The sequence below is a fragment of the Centropristis striata genome, chromosome 5 (assembly GCF_030273125.1).
Source record: "Centropristis striata isolate RG_2023a ecotype Rhode Island chromosome 5, C.striata_1.0, whole genome shotgun sequence".
Lineage (NCBI taxonomy): Eukaryota > Metazoa > Chordata > Actinopteri > Perciformes > Serranidae > Centropristis > Centropristis striata.
The window spans coordinates 35,282,886-35,310,009 of record NC_081521.1 but is presented as its reverse complement, the minus strand read 5'-3'; the positions used below and the strand labels follow the sequence as shown (position 1 = coordinate 35,310,009).

Sequence of the window (27,124 nt, the reverse complement as noted above, 5' to 3'; positions counted from 1 at the left end):
CTGTAAAACAACAAGTTCAAACTTTATTGTCAAGGATTGTTGGAAAAAAGGAGTAGTCAGTTGTCTAGAGTCAAGGGCATTTGTTTTCAAACCAACTGCATGCAGTTTACCAGTATGTGGTTTGGCTGATAGTTTGATGGTCAAGCCCAATGTCCACAAGCCTTGAGGCTCAACAACTTGTCCAAGGAAACAATTTAATTCTGCAATACACAAGGAAAGATTTAAATGCCAAGATGTACCAAAATAAATACATGTTCTTCCAAATACAGTAAATAAAGATACTTACATAGAAGTTCTTGCAATTGTCCTTGTTTGAGAGCTTGTGGTATAAATAGTCACAGTTGCATACTCATTCTTTATCACATGATGCAAGTAATGCTACTAAAACCAGTGGATAAAGTCCACTAATATTTGGCACATTTAGATGATCCAGATGCTTTATTTACCTTTATTCAAGCCAGGAACATTGTGCAAAAGACCTAAACTAACTCTGGATTAACAAGGACATTTTAAAGATTGAGGAGAGTCTGCCCAGGCCAGTGAGCAGAAGGCTTATATCTTATTTTAGAGTCTACAATTAAAATCTCTTGTATCAGAGATGTCCAATTTGTTTCATTATGTGTGACTAAAATCTGCATTTATCTGAATGTGATCCTGTAGTCCTGCAATAAAGTCTTTTTTTTAAGTCTTTCAATGTGTTCCCAGCTGTGGGCAGATTCTCGCACTTTGAACCCTGATGGGTGAGATTGAGATCTGCAAAACACAGACAATGCAATGCAAACTAATCCACATCATGCAGCCATTATGACATGCATGTTTTAAAATCTTTGTAACCCTTTGGCAGAATCAGTAGCCTTCTAGTCCACATCATCTAAAGTGAATTTTGTAAACAAACATAGTCTCAAACATACAGTAGAACAGCAGAAATAATTGTGTGCAACAAGGTTTACAGTACATCAATTTTTCCAGAAGTTGTAGGAGGTGATCTGATGTGTTTGGTCCCCACTCCTGTGCTCTTGTGCCTGGTAATCCGACCCAAGGTAATGCATAAAATGGCATCCAGTCCAAAGATATTCCTTTTAGAAGGAGGGAAGGGGCTCTGGGCTCAGTCATCTTCTTCCTCGTCATCCTCTACAGGATCTATGAGGATGCTGTGCTTCAAGCAGGTTTGGAGGTAGTTCACGACTGTCCGCTGGAAGTGCTGGATGCTACGCGGCTCTCTCAGGATGTGGCCCTCGTCTGGGTACAGCTGCAGTGAGTAGTTGGCTTCCACCCTCACCAGCCGGCTCAGGAGCTCAGCGCTGTGTTGGAAGTGTACTCTCGCTATGGCCAAACACACACACACGTACATTGAAGTGAGGGATGAAAAAAAAAGAAATTAAAAGCATTCAACTGTAAAAATCTCACCATCTGCAGTTCCATGGAGAATAAGGAAGTTCTCATCTTTCAGCTTGTTAACTTCCTCCAGCAAAGACGCAGTCTGAAAAGATATACCGCCACAATATGAATGTTTTATTAGGTACCCATAGCTAAAACTAATGCCGTCTAATGCACCAGCCCGCAATGAATCCCACCTTCATAAAAGTTTAAATTATCAGTTTTAGTTGAAACTCTTAGACACATTAGTTTTGGGTCATTAAACCTGCAACTGAGCCTTTACCGAGTAAGCATGCTCCTCCTTTGCTGGAAGACCAAGATACCTCTCTGAGAATGCAGCACCTGAAAAAAAGTGGAATAACTTTGACTCAAATACATGAACTTTTCTGCTATTTCATCACAATTCTCCTGATGTCAATGTTTGAATAGTTAAAGACAAGATCTCAACTCACTATAAAGCCTGAAGTCAGTTATTGGTGCCACAGCGGCCGTGCACTGAAAGAGCTTATCTGTTGCAGCTAACATCTTGAGAGTTAAATAACCTCCAAATGCCTGCAAGGTGAAACAGGAAAGTGCTAAAGTAAACAGGGCTGACTATAGCTTTAATGGCATTCATAGGAGTGCTGCATTTTTAACTCTAGAAAATGCTGTAACCTTGCCATAGAGCACCATCCGACGATCATCAATGTAAGGCAGTTGCATCAACAGCCTGTGTAAATGTCATAAAAACTGTTAGATAATCAATTCAGAAGTGCATGACAATCATGTAGGTTTATGTTGTTGCATAACTGCACTGACTCTACAACTCCAAGATAATCTTTGACTCTAATTGAGCCAAGCTTGCGTGGATCCACAGAGGTGGTCTTCTGTCCACGGCCAACCCCACTCCTGCCGTCCACCCAGGCCAAGGCCACATTGTGTGTGCCGGACAGGACCTGAGGCCAGTCGAGGGCAAATTCCTCTGTCACTGACTGACTGCCAGGAACACCATCTCTGAAGGACAAGACAAACCAGATCAGTGGGTTTCAGGCGTGGAAGAGTAAGAAAAGCTAGAGGTCATAGGTTGCAAAACAGGTGACTCAAAGCACTCATTTAGCCCGCCTGTTCAATGACACTTACACAATGACGAGGAGAGGGTGCAGGTTGGCCTCGTAACCCTGAGGTAGAGATAGTTTCAGGTGAAGATCTAAGGAAAGCGAAAACAGATTGAACCATGTCAGCTGTCCATGGAAGTGTTAGGATTGCTGCTACATTTAGATCCTCTGTCTGAAATACATCTGAACCTCAGAAGCACATAAAAATATCTTTATAATGATCTGAAACCAGCGGGATTCACAGTTAAGCTTGCTGTTAACAAGCCGTAGCCGGTTCCATTTTAAACCTCGACTGAAGATATTTGTATCATATCAAATCAGATAACTTAGCGCATTCCTGAGGGCCATGTCATGATATCTTTTTAAGAAGGGGGCTAAGTAATGCTAAAACTAGAAAAACTGGCATGGTCATTTTCAAAGGGGTCCCTTGACCTCTGACCTCAAGATATCAGATTGGGTTTCCATTAGTCTCTCCTTTACATACACACCCACTTCATTCTAATAGGATGCTGTTTTGGTCCAAAACCAAGCAGTTTTTCCCCTGCAGTACACATCTTTAATTTTCACCCACTGTATTACAATGTTTCTGTATACTGTATACTGGGGTCAAACAGTCTGTGAATTGCATAAATTGGATATCACTAGAAAGCGTGGACTCTTATGGATTCAATGAGCCCAATTTTATTAAATTGTGACAATGTAAGTACCCAAAGTAGCCATTTCATTGCAATGAAATTGTCTTTGGAAAATCAGTCTCATTAATTCTTGGGTGGTCAAAAAAATTGTTAGATTTTGCACCAAATTTGTGGAACAAATTGTATCAACCCCAAATATTGCAGTAACAAGTATGAGGCAAAAGTGAGCATGGAAATGGATCACATTCTGCCATCATAATGTATTAAACCTTAAACATTCTGAAAAAATTCAAATAGGCCCCAAACCAAAACACAATGTTTAATACAGATTTATGACTAGAAGAAAATAGCGAAAAGTGCTAAACTGCTTCTCAAACAAATCTTCAGTTTCCCAGCTTACAGAAGATGAACACTACTTCTATGTGATGTCTACTGTTGTCCTGCTGTCTCCCCCTGAAGATCCCCTGCCTCCCTCTAAAAAAGACAAATATGGGTCTATGTGGGTCTCGAAGGGTTAATCTGAACAAACATGAATAAACATGCGCAGCCACACTCTGAAAAAACACTTGCTGCTAGTCCTCGAGGGCAGGCATGATCAACACAAATTACCTAATCACCAAACGGAGAAATTGGTTGGTACTTGTACCTTACAGGCTGAGATACTTGCAGCCAGTTAGTTTGACTGCTTGAGGAGGTAATCAATGTGATCAATGAATGCTTGTTTTTTGTGTGGCCAATATGGTTACATCAAACCATTATAAAATACAGCCACTGTTTCTGTGTTGTACCATGGTTGTCTGCTGGGAGTGTCCTGAACAGAGTTTCAGGGAGCCTCTTGTCCTCCAAAGCTTTAGATAGAGGGCTGTTATCCTCCAGGACGACGTATCCTACAAGAGTAGAACATGTAAGATTATCAGTCCTAAACATCAAAACAGGCACTTTAGACCATGAAAGGGCCAGTGATGCTACAGGTTTCGTTCCAACCAAGCAGGAGCCCAACTGACTCACACCTGAACTGCCTTCACTCAGTGGATGGATGGATGGATAGATAGATTACTTTATTCATCCCCAAGGGGAAATTAGGTTGTCATAGCAGTCAGGTATTTGAATACAATAAAAATGATTCAATGGAATAAAATACTGAGGTAGAAAAAACAAAAAACAAAAATAAGAATAGGACTTGTTTGGTTGGGGCACGTACCTACGGCCACATGGCCCTTTCATGGATCAGGTTGACACTCCTGACCATCATGATAGTCTCTTTATGTAAACAGCTCTAACCGAGACCCACAGACAGAGGGCAGTCTTCACAAGCTTGAAATTAAAGAATCTGCATTCTGGTGTGCTTGAATATACTGCGCTCTGCAGGCTGTTGCGGGAAACTGCAGACATGTCCCTGTGTGTGTGTTTGTGTGAGTATGCATGTGTGTGTGAGATTATACGATTAGTCAGACAAGCAGATGTAAAACTCACTGGAGGGGTCCTTTGTACTATGAGCTGTCACTTTAGGGATTCCAGGGCCTGGGGAATTTTTCAAAAAGAAAACATTATAAAGCCAACTGTCTGAGCAGCTTGGAGCTTGAAAGCTTAATTCCTGCTTGTGTGTGTGTATGTGTGGGTTTCATTTACCTAGACAGTAAAGGGTGAAGTGGGTTTGATTGGGGCTGAATTCAGCTTTAAAGAAGCGGCATCCATCTATGAGGTTGCAGGTGATGCACCGGCGTTGAAACACTCCATCCAGGTCCACACTTAAGACATAAGAATAAAGGAATATTGACCACACAATAGAAGAATAGGACAGTCTAAAGCGCTTTGATTTGCTCCAGGAGAGGGTCAATTAATTGCCAAGATATTAAGAGAAAGTGTCAGTGTCTTGAGACAAAGTATCCAGGCAGTTGACTTTCAAGAAACAAATGAGGTTCAATAAGAGTAGACATAAAAGCCGTTATACAGATTGCTCTGTTAGGCGGTGGCAAGTCTCTAAATGACCCTCTCCACTCCACTGCTTACAAATTTCATACAGGATTAATCACAGACCAAGTTTTAAACAAGCCATCGTCCCCTCCTCCATAATATTGTGCTATCTCCTGCAGCCCAGAGCAATGTAAGCTAATAAAAAGTTATGAAACCTAGGAGGTTGATGAGGCAACAGACAAGTGTGTTCATCACAGGAGGGACCATAAGTCTCGGTACAGAGGGTCCTCGTCCACTGAGAGGGAATTTTTCTTTATAAATGTGTCAATTCAGCTCTTGGCCTGGGGAATCTACAGCATATAAGAATAAAGATTCACATATCAACACATTAGTGTGCAGTTAGCCTTCTGAATGCTTGTTTAGCCGTGCTAGAGGCAAGGCTCCAGGGATGGTAAAATTTGATTAGTCTGTCCAACACTTTGATCTAAACTGACATGTTGCAGAAAAAGTCTGAAAAGATATTCACAGTGCCCAGAGAATAAACATTTTCCCTTACCCACTGAAAAAATCTCTCTCTGAACAACTTTAGGGAGCGATAGCACCATGAGGTTGATATTTGAGGTTCTGGCTGTCATCTTATGTTTTGGAGCCAGAAGTGACCATATTTGGATAAAATCCCCAATGTGCCTTGGCTGTGCTAACGTAGTTACTTGCTAGCTATATTGCAGATATTATAAATCTTTTGATTAAAGTCAGATTGAAAAAAACAAAGCATCTCTCAAAAATGAGCCGAAAACAACCAAAAAAGAGAAAAAGAAAAAAAAGCAGTCCACAGAGCATTGTATCTAAGAGATAGTGTTTGTTATAGCTTTTTACAGCTGCTGTTTCAGAGGGAAGCATGTTTACCTGTAAAGGTGTCTGCTCTGTCTGGATTCCTCTGCACTCAGGAAATAGCTGATGACGTTTAAAACAAAACACAGACACAGCAAGTTACACAACACTATAAAAGAACCGCAGAGTACCTTTGGGTATTTAAACTCCATCATAATTATTCTGGATATAAATTATTCATGACATGAATATACAGAATTACATACTTCAGCATGTTAATAAAAGCGCATTTAATTTTTTAAGCACCATTAGTAATGGGGAATTTAATCTGTTGTGAAGTGGATGTGCATCAAAGCATCATTCACCTCTATAAGAGTGTAAGTAGGCCTGTGACAGAATGACTTGTGTGGAGGCAACGAGCTGTAACAAGCCGTGGGCTTTGGGACTGCTAACAACTGCCTAGATCTTTCCTTGATTCTCTGTGATGCGCACACCTCGGTCAATCAGTTCACGAGGGGTTTCTGCCCCCAGCAGGATAAAGACAGATTTAAGTGATAATCTACTCAGTTCAAGTGTAAGTAATCCTTTAGCCTCTTCAGTGGCAAAGAATTGCCACAGGAAAAGCCTTTCTTTGGCCATTTAATTCAGATCAATGCGACATTTCAGTTATTTTAAATAGACAATCTTATGTGTACCATTCACCCAGAGTCTGACCTAATAAAGGAATTTGCTCTCAGCTTACAGCAAGACATGATCATTTTAATGATGGCTACTACAGGCCTCCTACTCTATCCCCCTCTGAGGGAGCTGCAAGCTGTTAAAGGCACTGAAAGGTGATTCAACCCGTCTCCACACACTGTGGCTCTCACATACATTTTTCCAGCTTTCTCATCGAGGGCGCAGAGCAAGGTGACGTCCCAGCTCCCCGATGTCAGGAAGCGAGGAGGGACGGAGGGGATGGCAGGCTGTGTTGCACAGAGAAACAGAGATGAAGAGCAATGTAGAAGCAAGCAGAATAAAAATAGGTGCAGCAGCGAAACAGCAAGAGTGCGTCAGATATGATGGGGGGGGGGAGAAGATAGGTTCATGAAGTTAAACCAAATGAAGGCACACATGCCTTAAGAGAAAGTTCAGAAACAGTACTTTTAATTATTGCTCCTTTTGGTATTAAAGTTAGTGAGACACAAGAGGAAAAGCCACTAATGCATGAGCCCAAAGGTGTAAGACTTCACCACCCAACAATTATAAAATATATGTACCCTTTTAAATCAACACAATGTCATTCCAGACTGTATAGAATATGTTTTTTTTCTTATAAAGGCATCATTAAACATTTTTAATTGCCCTGCTGTGGATGAATGAATCGCTAAATTGAAATTAAGTGAACTATATTCCTTCCATAATGTAAAGGGCAAAGGACCATTAAAGTGTTAATGTGTGAAATGACTCCTGAGATAAGGTGGTGTTTTGGTAATTAGGGAGAAAAACAAATTGCTTTAATAACAAGAGGGGAGGAGATTGTAAGCAGACTTTAAAAGGTCTGTGATGCTCAGATCTGTAATCACACTGTTTAATGTGACTCCTGCTGAAATGTTAACGACCAATTTTGTCAGAAACTGTTCAAGGATGGCATAAAGATGTAAAACTCAACGGCCCTCAAAACTGACCTGGGCTGAGAGACCGGCGATGTGGTGAAACTCTCCACGAGCGCCCTGTTTTGCGGGCAAGATTGTATAAAACACAGAGCCGTCTGCCGAAAACAAGGGCACATCCTGCAGACGAAAAACAAACAGTCAAACAGAAATACAGTCATGATGATGATGGTGTAATAATGAAACATATGCAATACATACCTGTCGTTGGTTTTGCATTATGTCCATTGTCATTTTGTGCTTCTGTTGATTTGGAATCACACAATATGGAGAAATATCTTAGTCGCACCATTTGCAAAGCTAAAGCACTGTCTAAATAAAGCTCATTATGTTTATTAATAATTATTAAAAATTGGCAATGGTTAAGTGAAATCTGTGAGGATTTACAGAAAGGGAACAAGGAATAAAATACTGCAGTACATCACTGAGAATTCTACTCATGCAGCAAATGACCTTAAATATTAATCCAGCCAGTAGACGTTTGAGAGCTTAAGGAAATCAATCCTAACTCCCACAACACAGTGTAAAAGAAGCAAAAATTCTATTAAAGCTGTATTTTGCAGAGGAGGCTGTTTGTGGATTACTAATGTGGAACGACTGATGACCGCTCACCTCTGAGCAAGCCCCTGTGGTGGCCTCGCACACGCAGAGCACTGATTGGTTCTGGGCACGGTTCAGCCAACGAACCACGAGGCGGGTGCTGCTGATCCAAGTCACCATGGAGATGTAGCTGTCTCTGAAGAGGCGATGCAGAAAATGATACACGGGTAAAGTGATTGGAAAGTGGTGCAAAGGGAGGGGGGGGGGGGGGGGGGGGGGGGGGGTAAGAAGCAGTGGAGGGGAGAGGAATTTGGACACAAGTAATACAATCTGACAGTCTGTGTCTCAAGTCTTAGAAGTTAATTTGGATTTTACATTCACAGACGTGTACTACCTGGCCCTGAGGGAGTCAGGAGGCATCATCTCCAGAGTGTGAGCTGGACCATACAGATTCACCACAAACAGACTGACTGATGGGATACTTGAGCCAGCCTGTGGGCACAACAAAAAGGACGAAAAGAAAAATAGATAAAATAAACAAGAGTTTTGGCAAGTCTCTTTAGCTGGTCTGTCAGTCCGACACTTTTGTACAAACTATAATGATTCGACAACTGTTTGATGAATTGCAATGAAGTTTAAATCAATCAGTCAATTTTATTTGTCACATGGAATTGACAAGGAACGACTCCAGTGAAATGCAATTCTTCCAGCTTGTGAATTATTCCCCATAAAACAAACGCCTCCTTCTTTTTTCTTGCCAGAGTCCTCTGTTCTGTCAGATCAGTGTACAGAAAAATGATCAGTCATCTGATAAAATGTTCCTGTCCTGTATTCCAGTATTTAGCTGTGTGGCAGGCCAACATACAGTAGATGGGTCAAAAACTGCAAAAGTCAGAATCTTTTGTCCAGAAATCTGATCAAGTGTTTTGGTGGCTTATCATAATGTTTCAAAGGCTTGTCATGTAGAAGGCATATCTTGTAGTGCTAAAGACCCATTGACAGACTACTTGTACTTTAGGATGAGTCAGGGTGCTGTTTTTTTTTTTTTCAAATTAAGGTGCGAAAATCCGAGGTACAACAAGGGGAAAAATGGAAGCACTCAGCAACGTAGAAACAACAAGCAAAACACTTCATCCTCATTAAAAACAAATGCGTAAAGCTGGCCCCAGGCTGCTTAAACACACTCTGTCTGATGGGCCCTTCTATAGTGAGCATGGCAAACGATTCACCTGTTAAACAGCAGAATTGGAAGTACTGCATCACAGAGCTGCTAGTGCGACTGCAGTTAAGTCATGCTTTAATCCGTTTTTACCTTGGGGTAGGGGAAGACCACATTGGAGGGGTAGAGACCACCTAGGAAGTGCGGTATTTCCATCACCGGTGTGGCAGAGTTGTTGATGGTGAGGTACGCCAGCCGTGCCCCGTCCATAGACCACCAGTGGGCAACATACGTCAAGAGCACTTCCTCTGTTTAAATAATAAATAAATAATAATAAATAATATAAATAATAAAGTTGTTATTTCAGACTCAAAGCATACACCTGCTATTCATGATCATTGTTGACAGCTTGGTTTTGCAGATTTATTTACTCCAGGTGAATAAAACTCACCTTCGTAGGTCCAGTCAGAGAGTCCGTTGACTACATTCTGCTCCAGGTCGGTGGTTGTGAGACGCAGAGCTTTGCTTGTGACACTCGGCTTGTAGTAGACATCTCCGTCAAACACATAGGCCTGGCATGAGTGGCACAGACAGACAGACAGTGCCAATCCATTATCAAAGACAGGCTTCGGCGCTGGCTTCCTGAATCGAGCGCCGGACGCCGTCCAACAGTAAATGAATCATCAGCCAGCAAACACACACAAGTAAGAGCCAATACATCTTTACTTGCCAGTTAATATGCTGCAGACGAGAACCGACATAGAAGCCAATTACATTACAGGGAAGGTAGATGAATTATACTATGACTGTAAAACAACCCCATTAATGCAACACAGTCACTGCTATAACCTCTAATATGTGTTTCATCTCATAATGACAGAGACATGATATCATTGATCTAATCATAATGAAAATGATGTCAAATGACTTTATTATTATAGATTGTAAAGGGCGAGAAAATCTTCTTATCATATTGACAGGTGTAGCAGATGCAGATGACACACACACAATACATCGATCAGGTAAATGAGCCGGCGCCTGGCTCACCAGCTGGCTCCCCTGAGGCCCCCAGGAAGCGTATTGTAGCACTGCCTTCTCCCCCTCCGGAGGGTTAAGCTCCTCCAGATCCCTGGAACACACACAAATACTCAGACATAAGCCCTCCGTTAGGGACAAGTGTCCTGTTTAAAGCCCTCTGAGGTCCATCCATGCCCTGGCCTTGAGCTTGAGAGAGACACTGCACTGTGAGGACAAGAGAGCAAGATGCAGAGAGGGAAAACAAAACAGAGAATGGAGTTCATGCAAGAATGCAACTTTTTTCTTTATATCCTTAACTGCACTTATTCTCTTCTTAAAGACAGGCAAACATTTTCCTCCCAGGCACACTCAGGCAATGATCAATACTGCAGGTCCTCCTCAAATGTCTTTCAGAACTATTCCTCTGAAGCTCCAGGGATGATCCACAGCTACCACAGTTTTTTTCTCTCACTGATGCTGAATATGAATCTCAGGCAGTGAAATCTAAAGTACAGTACAAACCTTATGCTGAGATATGGAACCTTGACAAATGAATGCATGTCTGACAGAAACATGAGGCTCTGATTCGATGAGACACACTCTGAGGGAAGATTTTCAATCCGCAGGTCTGCTTGCAGTGGTGACGCTCATGCCTAGTGCAGCCCATGCATTAGCATTCATGATTCCACCTACCCATTAGCCACATTGTAGATAGCATAGGAGGCTGTGAAGGACTGAGAGAACACCTGAAAGAGGTAGAGGATATCATGCACACAGGTGTGCCGCACTTAGATGACAGCACACACATATTTTAGTGCTCACACATGCTCATACACATGTATAAAGAAATGCAAATGAAACAAAGGCTATGAAGGAAACTGCTGAGACCAAGCTTAATATTAAGCAATAAGCAACAGGAAGCTGTTTGTATTCTCTAATGTCTTCTAAAATCACTGCAAAGCACCACATCAACTGGCTTATTGCAGTAACATTATGCCAAAAATGAAACATTTGAAATGTTTAATAAGCTCCAAATTGTTTTAATTATACCAGATTTTACTGGCAATTGAATGTTATTATTTAATCCAAAAAAGAAGCAGCGGTGGGAAAATGTTATGCTCAATTATGATTTTGGAAACCAATAATTATAAAAACAATATCAACTGGATAAAGCAATTATGGTGCCACATTCCTTTTCACAACAATGCTCTCGTTTTGTGTTATGTTTTAAATCCAGCACACGGCTTTTCCTTTCCTTTCCTTTTCTTTCCTCACTTACTTTTTTTAACCTATTGTCTGTTTTCACTGAGTAACTGACTGGAATATGTTGAATATAGTTTACCAAAATGTTGAATATATATTTTATAGTTTTCCATTAGTTGAGGGACCATAACATAATGGATCTAACTGATTTTGGTCTAATTTATTTTTAATTTATCACTTTTTATATATTGTAATTGTTGAGTAGTTTTCAATAGGTTGTGCAGTATTACAACAGTTGATCTTATTTATTTTGATCGAATGTATAATTTATATATTATTTATTAAAATGTTGTTCAGTTTTTAAAAATATATTTAAAGTTCAAAATCCACTGTCAAAATGACATATACATATTTTATGAGTTAAAAAATGCATAATATTTCCCAAATCAACATGTTAAATAACTGTGATCTCAATATTGACCAAAAGCAGTAGCATAGTATTTATATGTGTGGTCATTTCCAACCAACAGTATTAATATTGCTTTGACTGTTACTGAGCCAATCACAGCTTTTACTTCACTCTTAATTTACTTTAGTCATTAAGCCACTGGCAGGCGTTTCATCCGTATTACATCATCATTGTGATTACATCTGAATAACAGAAATTTAGATCATAGGGCTTTAAAGACTTAATGAAAGAGACAGCATTACAGACATGACATGTGAAAGGAAAGTGCCGAAACTAAGACGGACAATTTTATTAAATAGCATCATTACAGCTAATATCCTTCCCATTGAGATCTACTGTGGCTGGCAACTCTGTCGCAACCCTGACTCAAGCATCAGCCGCTCAATGAATAATTAAATTAACACGCTGACGAAGACTATGGGACCAGAATCAATGCATGTGTGCATGTGTATGTGTGTGTGTATTAACAGCATTGATCACAGCATTACTTGGTATATATTGATTTGTATAATTCTTTTTTTGTTTTTGCTCATGCAAAGGGTCGGAAGCCAACTGGCCTCTACATGCCTTACATTACCGGTAAAACTGTCCCTAAAGAATATATATCTCACGTCTTCCATACAGCACACTTAGCGGTGAAATTGGATTTCTCCTCTGTGTTGTTCGTCCCTTGTAAAAAAAATGCATGGATGGAGTGACGCAAGGGTAAAGCTCCAGGGATAAAGAAGGGGGGGGGGGGTAAATTCGGGGGCTATCTAAATGAAATTGAAATCTGATAGCGATGTAAAGTCTGAGCATGAGGGGGCAACAGGAAAACAGCTGTTACAGTTACAAGAGAAAAATAACTGCGAGGACAGGAAGAGGAAGGGATGTATTGGTCCAACAGGAAAGAGTGAGTGAGGGATACAGAGAGAAAGACACAAAGACAGGAAAAGGAGGAAAGGATGCAAAGAGGGCCAATCAGAGCTGGCAGGTACTCGACACACAACAAGGACCGATGAGTGAGAGGGAGAATCGCTCTTTGAGGCCGAGGGGGGCAGCATTGCTGTGAGCAGTTTGTTCAATCAGCTGTTTATGATTTGTTAAGCAACCCAGAGATTCTGCTCATGATTTAACATCATGCAGTCCGTGGCAGCGGCTGTATGTCATTGTGTGTTTGTGTGTGTCAGTGTGATAAACAGACAGAGAGAGTGAGAGCATCTGTCTTGGAGAGGCAGAGTGAATTCTAATGTGGCTGCCAGTAACATATCATAAATCCTCCAGATTGCTCCTCGACCCCCCCGCCCCCCCTTTTACTACCCACCCCTTCCCCAATCCATGTCGCCAAAGTGTGGAGGTGGGGGTATAAAACACAGCTTACACACGCAGAAGATAGCGTGGGTTAACGGGACTAAAGAAACTTATAGAGATTACAACACTGTTTGCATGAGATATTGGGGATATATTGTACACTGCAAGATAAACAATACAGAGATAATAGCATCCCTCCTTTTTGAAATTGTTCCTGCCTCACAAGCATTTCTTAGCAGCCCCAGTATGCGCTGCCTTTGATACCAGCACCCATCAGCGTTTGCTGCAGAGTGCAGACACGACTCCGTTGGCATCTTATTTGTCCCTAAACTGCACTGTCTTTGGCAGGTCCGTTCACGCCTTTTCTCATCAATCCCAGAAACATCCATCCTGTCTAAACTCTCTCGCCATCACATCAAAAATATGCCTCTTTTTTTCGTTTCCTCCACACAAATTGGTTAAATTCAAACAGGCTTTGAAGAGGACATTTCCACTAGGAAAACTGCTTTGCCTTGTTCCTATGTGGCCAAATCCCCAACTCACTACTATGTATACCCTCTTATCAAAATCCATTTATTTTCACCCACCAGGCGCAAAAAGCCTCCCTAAAGCCTCCAGCTAATACAGAATCTAGAGAAGCCTTTTAACTTTACCCACAGCTTGCTCATCCATTTCTCGCCAATGCAGCTTTCTCCTTTCAGCATCTTTGTCATTCTTTGATAACCATTCTGATTGATTTCAACTGGGCATTGTATCTGAGGCCAAATGGTGCATATCCCATTTTTCTCCCCACCTCCCTCCATCACAAGTGGCTTCCCCCACTGCTCTCTCTGTTTTTCTCTCTCCTTCTCTGCCACTCTCAGCAGCGTGCCGCTCCTCTTTCAGCAAAGCTTGTGCCTGGCGCAAACTGCTTCAGTCAGCACAAATCCCCCCAGAGATAGACAGAAAAAAAAGTGAGTGAGAGTGAGGAAGACGGAACGGGAGAGAGAAGGAAGGAGCTCAAAAGACGGGAGAACGGAGGAATAAAGCCCTCATGCGCACAAAATGCCAACTCTACTCACACAAACATTTCTAAATATACAAATGACTCCAGGTGGCGTGCCCACTGCCTCTGATTCCTCGAGTGTGAATACACATTGAGCATACAGATGAGGGCAGACAATTCCTGCTGACATCAAAGGAAGTATGCTAATGGCATAAATCAACCAAAGCAACCCACAGATTGGACAAAGATCTGAGCCCTTTCTCTTCTGAGACAAATGAAAACTGATTGAACGTATGTTAGCCGCTCAATAATTCAGTTAGAATGGATGCAGTGTTTGCAACAATTTCTGTTACACAGCAACAGGCTCATTCACCCCCCCCACACACACACCCAGAACATATGATATGCAGTGATTAGAGAAAAAGCAGAGCTGTAAAAGGAACCCAGAGAGATAGAAGAGACTCAGAGTGTGCGAGCAGCAAAATCTGCTTTCAGGTTTTTTAATAAAAATGTGAGGAAATGTGCTGAGGGCTTTCATTTCATCCTAACTCTGTTTTCTTCCGCCGCTGATTACTTGCACATTACACAGCTTGCCTGCCCTTTGAGGAAAGACTCAACTATTTATTAATGGTGCGGGTATTTACAGAGTGAGACGGCTGGAGGAACTGAACTATTTGGTGTTAAAGTAAAGGAAGCAAAAAGATCTGTTTTTTTGTCTTCCTCCTCCAGTGCCTATCTGAAACCACCTGCGATTGTGATTCTTGTCAGCTTCTCATTAAAATTCCCCCACCGAACTAGCGATTTCATTACCGCAGCTTCAACTTTACCCCTCCATCTCCTTGATCTCCCCTTCCCCCCACTATCACACTGATCACTCACTCTAAGCTTTCCTCAACCCCCTGCACCTTCCGCCACCAGCCAGTTTAAATATTCAACTCCCCATATGTTATCCAAGCCATTTGGCGGGCGGTGTTATCGAGCTTAAGACTGCTGCAGTGGCAGAATCAGCACACACACCCTTTCTCCTCAACCTCCTCCTTCATGTTTACGCTCCTTGTCTCTGTTGTTTCTTTGGGGCTCTGATTAGGATGCATGTCAATGTTGTTTTGCAGCCACCGGTGGCCCGACAGACACGTGGAGGTGTCTGAGCGGGAACAGCATGTGTTTGATTTTGGTGGATAATTTATGACACTGAATGTCTTCTGAAGGTAAAAAGCTCGGCAGTGCTTTCTGGAATAACTTTCACTGGACTTAGCATTCAGAGAAAACTTACCGGTCGAATGTTATATGCCAAGAGGACAAACCTCTTGTCTGCAGACACTTGGAACTTAGTATTGGTCAGATCCTGCAGGAAAAAAAAAAAAAAAAATTAGAAACATCTTCTAGAAAGTGGGGCATTCTGGTATAGTGCTTGAATATTTTTCTTCATAACATTTTCCTTGGCTTATTTCCTGGCTTGTAACTCAAAGGTTGGGGTCATTTTGATGCTCTGTCCATAGAAGATCTAGGTCATTTTATACCTTGAAGTCAAACTTTTTTGGCTTCATGTGCCGCTGAGAAACTCATAGGAATGAATGGGGCCCTACCTCCAACACTATTATCATTTCTTTTTTCCGTTTCTGCAAAAGTGCTGCGACAAGCTCTGCCCTTGTTTTGCCTTAGGACATTCATACTGATACCGCAATGGTTCTATATTGGCATCCATTTACATTGCAATCTGGCATTGTGGAACGAAGTGGTAGGAGACGGTAGTGCTGCATGACAGAGCTTTAGTATGTGTACAATAAGTGACAGCAGCGTCGAGTGCATTCAAAACAATAATGGTGGAAGAACTGGCCGCCGTGCTGTTTCTCTCTGTAGAGATTCTACAGACTCAAGCAGAGTTGTTCTGCTTTTTTGCTGAACATGATTTGATTACCGTCGGACTCAAGTGAGAGGCGTGTTTCTGATGATACGGTCCACTTCCTTTGTTATTACCCGGGTGTTGGTCGCCAAAATAACGTATGTCACATATTTTCTGTCTTGCCTGTTCCGCCATCTCTTTGTCTACATCTGCTCTTAAATGAACTGTGGCAAATGGCGTAGAGCGGGCTGTACCCAGTGTAACAGTTAATAGAGGTCCTCTCTCAATACACTACACAGTGTGTACATAATGCACTAATAATAAATATGACCCGTAGATCTCAAGAGCTCACACTAGACATTGCACTTCTTTGGGTCTTCAGAAATACACACTTGTGAAGTTGATTGGATGAATGGTTGTCAGACAGACAGACAAAGATTTCTAAAGAAGCTTTTGCCATCTTTTGTGTATCCCTGTATAAATATTTATTTTAGAAAACACTTTTTTTAACCCATAAGAACCCAGACCCAGTTAGACGTGGACGACATAGAACACTTTTCTGATGTTTTAAAAAAAATACAACCCCTAAATGTCGAAGATCTGTAATGTGACATATATACGTTACAATGGGCGTATAGGTATTTATGTTTATGCTATTTCTTATTTTAAAATAGAAAAAAAACTAGACACATTTTCTGCTTACAAAGACACAAATTTGCCTTTTCCTTTTGCATCTCCATAACATATATCAAAATTTTGACTTTAATTTGTTCAAGAAATTTAAATGCAATGAAAGTTAAATGCAATAAAGGACACCCTGTTAACGGATAAGAATTGTTAAATAGGTTTAAACTTGGCCTCGTAACAAAAAATAAGCTTTTTGAAAATTTTCACTTTTCTGTTTCCAGTCACAGCCACATTTTGGAGAAGGAACTTCTTGTCAAAATGTCACATGACCACCACACCAGGGTGTTGAGTATACGTCACTTAGGGATTTAATGAGCTAATGTGAAGCATAAAGCTGAATATGGGAGATTCTAGAAGATTTAAAGTGTTTGTTACAGAGGTGTCACCCTGGGTTCTTATGGGTTATAACTTCATTGTGTGATTTTCCATCTCAGTGTTTTACACTTTATGGCACAGAAATCATCTCAGCCATTCATTTATTCAGGGAACCCCATGTGTGTCGTGGTATTCATACAGGATTTTTTTTCTAGAATTAGCGACAGCAGCCGAGATAACTAACAGTACCATAACACAGAGGAGAGACTTGTTCTCAACCTGACAACACAACCCTGCTTTAAGCTCCTCGGTGATGACCCATATAAGTCTGTCAGTGTCGTGCAGAGGCGGTGTTCAAGATGATGCCCTTGCTTGGAAAATTCTCTTTGAAGGCACATGTTGAAGGCTCACAGAGCAGCCAGATTTGGGGGGAAAATGAGCTGATACTGTCACGCTGCCAGATCTTTTTTTGTCTCCAGTGTGGGATGTGGAACAGTGGGACACTACAGCTTCTCTCTATCTCGATCTGGAATCTGGAGTCCCCTTCTCTATTGGCCGGTCAATTTGTGCAGCTGTCTGTGGATATGAGCCGATCAATACTGAACGTGGCGTCATAAATGGTGTTGCTGTAACTCACCAGGGAGCTGTTGTCCACCAGAGTGGAGGTGAGGTTGCTGTTGAGGCTGAACGACAGGACGTGTCCTTCTCTGGTGCGAAGAGCCACTTCGTTTTCTGACAAGGTTAAGACAGTTCAGGGAAAAAAGGTCCTGTGTTATTAGAGTGATGAGTTAAATCCACAGAGACAGAGAAAGCTGACAGATCGCCGAACTGGTAGGTCAGTTTCAGGTTAAAATGGTATTAGCACTTTGGCAGTGAGGAGTAATTTGAACAGAGATGCTTACCGTTCAACCATGCCACACTGGGGTCATGAACTTTGAACTCTTCATTCTCCAGATCCTCCATAGTGAGATGGGAACGGAGTAACAAGTGAGATTCATCTTCAGAGGCAAAGAGACAAGAGCTAATTAGTTGATCAAAAATTGTGTCATGTTTACACTAACCCAAACGCATCCTGGAGCCTGGCCTATATTCCTGCTTCAGATTCAGTTTGCATTTTAATATCACTGCTAATGTGTTTGAAATACTTGTAAAGGCTTTGCAACAGTGACAGACTGATACATCTATCAGCTTATATTAGACTATCCAAGATATATTAAATATATTGATATCAGCAAAAATATGACATTAAAAGAAAGTAACTTGTTTCAGCAGATAACACTCTCATACTTTATTTCAACTAACACATAATATCTTGTTTATTGGTTTAATCACAAGTGATTTTATTCCCCATTAAATGTCGATTTGTCATCTTTACATTTAGTTTGTTGTACAGACAAAACAAACGAGATATTACATCTTTAGAGTTTTAGAGGTGTTGTTAAAAGAATATTGTCCCTTTTTGGACAGAGCCAGGGTCTACTAAGCAAAGCTACCCTACTGCTGGCTACAGCTTCATATATGGCCGCCAGACATTGCTGAGAGTGTTTTCAATCTTCTTATCTGAAGCGACACCAAAAAGCGAATAAGCGTATTTCCCAAAATGTCAAACTTAATTCCCCACATTACAACTCCTCACTACTTTGCTGCTTTTACTCCTCCAGAGAGTTCTTCTTACCAGGTGTGAGGAGGATAACAGAGAGAATGACCAGAGACATTACAGCCAGGATCACCACCATGGCAATTCCTATGCCCTTCCAGTTACGCGGGGGACCATCTGAACTCCCCAGGTCCTGATATGAAAGAACACAGACACAAACACAGTGATGAATACGAGCACAGCCGAGGAGGAGAACATTAGTGCTGCTTCATTTCCACGCTCTCAAAGAAATTTCTCCCCGACAGGCACATCAGTACAGTGAGCCTCATGGGGGATTGAGACCAGCCTTCAGCATCACACAGACCTTGCTGAATTGCTCTAATTTTCCGAATGAGAACTGCAAAAAATTGTTGCATATATGAGGCATCATACCATAATAGCAGCAGAAATATTTGCTGCACAATTTTCCTTCATAGTCGCCTCATTTCACCTGTTACATGACTGATGGGCCATGTGTTTGTTTCCTAAAACAGAGGGGGATGGGTGAAGTTATAATAAAATGTGTGGTGCTTTTTATAGAAAAAGCTGTTACCTTTTCATCTACTTTGGTGGATCAGGATTTATTCAACAGCGCTGGATGAAGCTGTTAATGAGGCAATAAAAATAAGGAGATGTAGATGGGACAGTATAACTGGGTAATAAATTATAAAGCTTCGGTTACCAAGAGTGCAGAAGTTTCTCCAAGTCCTCGTATTTTCTCTGTATGTGATCAGGGGGAACTGATGGAATGAGCCGGCATCAGTATCAGTTATAATTAAACACAATTGCATGCCGTTCCCAAGCTGTGCTTCACTCCCTCATAATGAGTGGCTGGCACTGCTGGAGCCACATGGCCGCTGAAGTGTGAGAGTTCAATCACAAAGCAGCCATAAAATTCACCCTTCATTATGACTGCCCACCCCTTTGGCTTAACCCTCGCAGCCTTGCCTGTCCTCTTCACCTCCCTCCTGGGAGACTGGCAGAGGAAGGAGGAAGGCATCTTTGCTTACTGGTCAACAGATTGCTGCTCCTCCGTGCTCCCTGGGTGACACCAGCTGTCCTCTTGGATGTACATAACACTTCCTGTCCACAAACATACACTTCTTTACCTTCCTAACCAACTGAAATGCACTTCATGTAATTTTCTGCCAATATGGGTCTCTCAATCAAAACAATTATAAAAGACAGCCTGTGGCCAGTTAGGATCCCTGAAATCTTCATGGTTCAGGAGGTTTTACAGTTAGCTGAATTATCCACAGTAATCTCCTCTCTAAAACAAATAGACCTGTGATTGAAACTGGATAATAACACAGAATAAAGCAGTTTCACATTAAAAAGTCAGTGTCTCTCAGATGCTTTTTAGCTGACAGAGGATGTCCTAGAGAGGCTGCAGGATGATCTGTCGCAAGTTTCCGTAACAACTTCAGATCAAGACATTCAGGAGTTTTTTTCCGGGAGCTGAATTTTCCGTGGAGGTCACTTCCAAACGGACTAGAGTAAAAACGGTTACATCACTGAAAAAAGCAATTTAGCTTTTTAATAAGTCGTATCGGGTGCACAGAAATGTGCTGCCCACTGCTCCTAAGCATGGTGTGTTCATTGGTGTGTAAAAAAGGATGGGTTGAATGCAAAGTTTGAAATTCCCCATTGTGGGACTAATAAGGGAATCTTAATCTTTCTCTGATGCTGTTTAGCTGACAGCTACTATAACGTTTGCTCAGATTGTTTCTCTGATAACTTAATATCCAGATGACTGAAATCCTTCACCCGGTTAAAAAAAAATAAAACCAAGATCTAAAAGTGTGCCATAGAAATATGATTTAAAACTGAAAAAAGGAAATTAATAGCAGCTAAATTCAGCAGCTTCTGGCAGACAAGCACACTGCTGATTCATGTACCAAAAGGGGGTATGACGCCAGTAACAGGCAACCAAATTAAATGTACCATTACCTTGATTCTTCTTGGTTTTAAAATAGGTAAACATTTGGGATAATGTGAGTACACAACTCAACTAGTCGTTTTTAGACATTTCAATGTGGAAAAGTTACATATAATACCTTTAAAGCTGCTGGCACATAGAGTATTAAAGTGCTGGAAACTGAGATTGCACTTACATAACTGGAGTCAAAATGTCTTAAAAACCCATTCCAGAAAAGTAAAACATGGGGAATTGTGCAGGAACTGAATAGTAAAGGTCAATGCAGTTGAACTATAAGCAGAGAGATTTTCCCATTTTTCTATATGCCTCTGCGTGACACTTATTTTTATTAAGATAAAAATCCTCCACATATGTTTCTTTAAAATGACTTTTGAGAAATTGTTTCAGAGGTTTTCACCTCTTTTTGTAAGGAAGCAGGTTTTCTTTATACCCAAGATGAATGGAAGACACACGAGGTCTGCTCTATCTGACTGGATGCCAGCGCAGAACTCCTGCCAAGGTCTCATTTTTAATAGATCTCCTTGGCTGCAGTATCATAGCATGTTCAAATTAAAACCACTACCAGTTGCACCTGCAGGGACAGCTTTTAAGTAATGTTTGAACTCTCAGTGCAGGCCAGAGCAGGGTGATTGATGTCTGAGGCTGTGTATCTGCTGGCCTTTCTAACACTCTGTTTTGTCTCATTCTCCTTCCCTCTCGGCACACAATCTCTCAGTGAACCACCATTATCCTTCCATCAGATAAAGAAACCTACAGCGGTCTAGGAAGGTGTAGGGAGTATAGAGTCAATACTGAAACATACTGCACCATCAGCACTTTCTGTTTATCTACTGTTTAATAGATCTAAAAAATTGAGAATCTTTCTTTCCAAGACAAACTTTGTGAACTGAATATACTACATAAAATTGCAATCCATGAATAGCAATGGTTAAATCTCATGTTTAGATACCACAAAACATATAAAGAATGCAATTGTGATTCAAGGATCTCATTTTAAATTAAATTTCTCCACTTGACTGATTCCTTCACACAGTGTTTTCATTTCCAAGTCCTCCGTCTGATTACTGTGTGCAATGTGAGAGCCGAAACATCCTCCTAATGGGATGCATAGCTCCTATCGTTCCCCTGAGACCAGACATTAGACCATACTTCCAATTAAGGTCGCATCGTTGTTGCAGCAGACTGGGAGAATCCCACATTTGGGTGGATGAGGAGTTTTGTCATTCTTGCAAATGAGGCACAGATGCGCTGAGAAGAATCCCCAGAGTGAACACTAGTGAGGTTGCTATACCGACTGGTCGCTGATCACAATTCATGAGGGAATCTAATGCAGCACAAACTGCAGGTACAGGTTAGCAGATGATGGGCTGAGCTGTGACAGTCAGTCAGTCAATCAGTCAATCAGTCAGTCCCCTGACGGCCAAGAACATACAGTATGTTACAGTATGTTTTCAGCTGAGCCAAATGAAAAATAAATCACACAAAGACCTCTCTAAGTGAGCCATCTATTTTATTCAGCCAGTGAAATCTCACTGGAGTTGGAGTAAAAGCCTAGATGAAGTGTCAGTCAACACCAAAGGGTGCTAGAATGCAAATCAAAGGATGTTTACGGATAACTCTCCTGAAGGAATCCCCTTGACGAGATTTTTTTTTGGCAAGCCATGCAGAACTGCATTAGAGAAGAGAGGTCTCTTCTGTTTGCCAGTGGAGTTAGGGGATTTTCACTCAACCAAATGAGAGAATCGATAAGGTGTACAGTTGTACAAGGTCCAGAGGGAAACAATTAATAGTGGGGATACAGCCATAAAGGAGACTTTTAAGTAGATGCCCTCTGTTGAGCACATCTCCTTGCAAAGGATGGCACCTACTTGTGGAACATCTAGACCTATTCTAACCTTTACATCACTTCAATTCAAGAATTACATTTATTGGACTGGAAGCGCATAGTAAACTGCACACAAACAGATCCAAGATAACTGGCTTCTTTTTCTCAGAGCACTGCACACAAAATCAAACAATTCCAACTGTATTGATTGACTTTGCACACTGAAAAAGCAAGCCACACTTAAACACAATTACTCAATCTGCACAGTCTGCAACACAACTAGGTTGTGCAGTATCCAGGCGGCGGTAGGAATTCATAAATTAGGCTCTGGAGACCTCCTTAACTCCATCTTGTGTGTCTTTGAGGCATGGAGAATCCGACAATAAATCACATGCAGAGGAATGAGGGAACCAGTGCGGGCTGTTTGGGGATTCTGGTCCTGGATTTGCATACCTCTAAAGCCCCCTTTAACATCAGGCAATGATGTTTATTACTTACATGACATTGGCAGATGCATCAATGAAATAACCACTGCCATAAAAAGGGGGAAATCTATTGGCAGACACATATAGCCCTCAATATAACCTATTTGGTCCCTATTTTAATGATACACTGTAATTGCTCTCAAGGGAAAGCTGTAGATTAGCAAGTAACCCACGTATACCTTGTCAATATTTCTCACTGCCTCCTTTAAAATGAAGGTCATCATTAGAGCAGGGTGTAACTTCAGGGTGGTTGGAATAAATGGTAACCAACATGCTGTAGTAATCAGATAAAATAGCTCAATATTGATTTATATCTCAGCTATTTTTCATCACATCTTAAGGAATTCCTGTGCTCCTACTCACTGTGCCACCATTTCTCCCGTTGTGTTTGTTTAAAAAAAACAAAAAAAAAACCAGTAGGGGGTATAGGCAACATATGGGACTAACTGGGCAATTTTTCTGCCCTCGAGTCTTCTCCCAGACAATGCAGCACAAGCCTTTGTGAAATGAAAGACCTGCCGCTTCAGCCTCTGGTGCTGCAAGGCTGCCCTACTGTCTTACTCTTTTCATGCTACCCATCACGCATAAGAAAATTTACTGTACAAAAGGGTCCTGTATGAGGGAGCTTTTCCTCAGCATGCCCAGCTGCTTACAGAGTTCTTGCCTTTAGGAAACAAGCAGCATCAGTAAAAACACATATGAGAGAGCTGCAAGTGACATGATGTAGTGTTACAGTGAAGAGTATGTCATTTTTCACCAAGCTGAGACTCTTCAGAAATAATTTATCCTCAAGTAATAGGCTCAGAATATGCTCACTTTAAACCATAATAATTCACTGTGTCATATTGTCACATTATCTGTGTTGAGGATGAATGTCAAAGCAATATTGCCTATTAAAAAACAAATTAAATCTCTGTTATTCTTCCCTAATGCCAGAGATTAACTGAGTCAGAGCCAGAGCATTATGGTTTTCTGGCATGGAAGTGTGATGTGGATTTGTTATTTGACACAGAGTGGTGTCACAAGTCATTTATATCAACTCTGCAACACTCTTTGCTCCCACTGTATCACGGTACACGTAATATTATGACACGCAAACATAAGACACCAATGGCAACACACATTATCCCCGACATCATTGCATCTTCCCACCAACATAACAATCCGTAACCTCAGGTTGCCTCATTAATTGCTTTAAAGTGTAAAGCACATTGATTGGAGGCTGTGTCATGACATGTTGCGACATTTGCAGAGAGTGGATTGATGTCTATAAGCCCCGCAGCCCCGTGTGGCCCTCTTAATGCTGCAGGATCATCACAAAGGTTCACCATCACGTGAGAAAAATAAACTAAAGGTTAATGTCTAACATCACTCCAATTGCTGCTCCTCTAGTCTTTACACTTTCTCAACCAGGGCAGCTGTGTACTAATCATCCCATGATTGAAACTCTTTCCCAAGAAGAATGACAGTTTGATGAGATCTGGTAATTAGTTGCCTTGGCAAGGTTTTCAACTCCTGCACAGCACTGTCGAGGATCAGAGTCATTTTTTTGGGAAAATCACTGATTCGGCATGGTAAAGTTTGATTCAAAGAAGGAAACACTGCATATTACGATAGTTAGGCGTGGATATAAATAATTTACATCCAAATGAAATCAAAGTTTGATGTTTAATCTGACGTAAGCATACATCACTATCAGTTGTATTAAATTAAATCTTCGATGAGTAGGCTAGAAGTTGCACAAGTTACTTCTAATATATAAAAGGAACCAGAGGTGCACTGTTTTTTAAATAAACCAGGAAAAGTCCCATTGGAACTGACGTGCATGTTATATTTGAATGGAAGTGCTGCATTAAATAACAATTTACATAAAGGATATTTTTGTAAATGCAGCCTGGATCTTTATAACAATTAGTGTTAATAGTGTGAAAAAACAGGATGTTGGTTCATAATCTTTGTTGAATGTCAATACACCTACACAGCAGAGGGATAATCAATCATACAGTGCAGGCTGTAGGTTTGAGCCTCATTGTGCACTGTGCACGTCCAGCCTAGAGGGGACATTTAACTGCTGGGACCAATAATTATATCTGAATATTAGACTGAAAAAAAAAGCATTGTTCTTGATGCACATATTATGCTATAAAAGTCTGCATGGGACAGAAGGACAATAAGAGTGAGAGGCACTGGACGTCGAGTTACCACACCAGCCTGCACCGCAGTGCACAGAGTCAACGCTGTCCAGGAGATGAATATTGACGGAAAAGTCTGAATAGGCGAAATGGCTAAAACACTAATCGATAATCATCGTATTGTGGGCGAGGAATTCCCCGCTGCACATCAGAGACTACACACACGCACATTACACACACACACATGCACGCACACGCACACACTCACTGCTCTAAATCTGAAGAAAAACTAAGTAGGGATAAAACAATAAACAGAAACCACACATACCAGCTCCGTGGTCATGTTTTGTTGAGTTGTGGCAATCATTGTAATCCGCAACAAGCGCTGGTGCCTGTGTAGCTTCAAAACCCGCTGAGCAGCTGCACTGTTGTCTTGCGGAGCTTTTTCTGCATGCTCTGCTTCTTGCAAGTTTGTCCTCACTGGGCTGGTGGTCTCTCTCTCTCTCTTTCTCCCTCCCTCTCTCTCTCTCTCTCTGCACGGGTGACTCTCGTTCCCTCAGCCGCCTATTTCCAATCTCCTTAGGCTATTGATTGGCTCAGAAATTAATCATGACAGGAGGTTGGGTTGTATAGCTATAACACACGACTTCAGCTGTTTCAGCATTCCCACAGACAATCAAAATGGAGTAATTATGAATGAACAAAATATTTATTGAGAGATTAACAGCAACTTTTATTCATAAGTGTTTTTATACTAAAGTAGGCTTAATGGAATTAGGCTGCTCAAATATGGACCAGTGCAATATTTAATTTGCAGGATGTGCAATATTTGTGAAAGGCAAATGTGTCAAAATCGTGCTGCTGCAAGATTGCCCAGCCTACAAATTGCACTCATGAAAATTTGTTTTTATGGTAAAATAAAATAAAATCACACCATGATCATTTTCATATTTTTCTCAATATATATGAGAATAATGATGAAAAAAAGATAATTCCATGATTTTTCCATCCTATACCGTCATGTCAGTCATTGGATTGTTTTCCTCTAAAATTGTACAGCCCTATGATAATAGTTTATAATAATATATTTATATAATTCAGTAGCGATTGCTGCTTGATTGCTGCCTTCATTTCTTAAGACATGCTAGAAACATTTTAAGACACAATGTATTGTCATGTATATGTCATATTATAAGTACACACACACACACACACACACACACAGAGTGGTGGTCAAATTAATTATTGCAATAAAACCAGATACAAGCAAACAGAGGAAAACTGAGCATTGGGACTTCACAAGCAACGGATTCCAATTGTGTCTTAATCACTTCATATTAGGTACAGAATATAATGTTGACTTACGTTAATGTATTAGAACTTTTATTACAGTCTTTAACACAAAACCATCTATCAAGACCCCCATCCATGACTTAAGCTGAGGGCCATTTAATCACCTGCACTACAAATTTTCATGGTACTCTCTTCATAATTGCTGGTAATTATAAAAGGTACCATTTCAAGTATGATATGGTGCCTTTCAAAATTAATTCAGACAGTAATGCTGTAGGTGACTCATCTAGTAAAGACAAAGTAATTTTAGCAGGTAGACCACAAAGCTGAACATTAATAAAATCCAGATTTTGTCTATTTATACGGATTGATAGCCATTTATTATTTATATATGCACAATGAACTCTGGCAGTTTGAAAGTATCACTGGTGTCATTCATTTTGCTCACATTATTTCCTGTCAAACATGGCAGTGTAAACAAAAGGAGTCACTTTTCTTGGCCAAAGTCAAAAACACTTTGAGAACTCCCTTATAGCCAGCTGTAAGGAATCATTTCGGTACATGACATTCCCTCCCAGCTGCAGCATATTGTCAGCCAACTAACCTTCTTGTAGTGTCCCACACAGTTTCTCCATGGTCGTTATTTTTCCACCTACTACTCCAATAAATAACCGTTTCTTCCTCAGTATGTTTTTTTTTGCCAGTATTGCCAGCTATGACCGGAAGTTCAACGTTTTTCCTTTCAATGATTCTTGCTTCTCGTCTCTGTATTTGTCTGTTGACTCAGTTATAACATTATTTTT

At 40.9% G+C, this 27,124-nt stretch overlaps 1 protein-coding gene across 1 annotated transcript; it reads right to left on the bottom strand.

The window, feature by feature from the left end:
• Positions 1-53: 53 nt before the first annotated feature.
• On the bottom strand, positions 54-25,471 carry LOC131971697 (inactive dipeptidyl peptidase 10). Its single transcript, XM_059333255.1, has 25 exons — positions 25,357-25,471; positions 18,687-18,801; positions 17,914-18,009; positions 17,649-17,743; positions 15,440-15,511; positions 10,913-10,965; positions 10,250-10,331; positions 9,654-9,774; positions 9,356-9,510; positions 8,438-8,535; positions 8,116-8,239; positions 7,705-7,746; positions 7,519-7,623; positions 6,725-6,816; positions 5,927-5,974; positions 4,736-4,854; positions 4,580-4,627; positions 3,895-3,993; positions 2,497-2,563; positions 2,176-2,370; positions 2,032-2,086; positions 1,830-1,929; positions 1,661-1,719; positions 1,408-1,480; positions 54-1,323 (listed from the first exon to the last, which is right to left on the bottom strand). Exons 1-25 carry the CDS (start codon positions 25,393-25,395, stop codon positions 1,106-1,108), a joined length of 2,370 nt encoding a protein of 789 aa, XP_059189238.1. The 5' UTR covers positions 25,396-25,471; the 3' UTR covers positions 54-1,105.
• Positions 25,472-27,124: the final 1,653 nt, after the last annotated feature.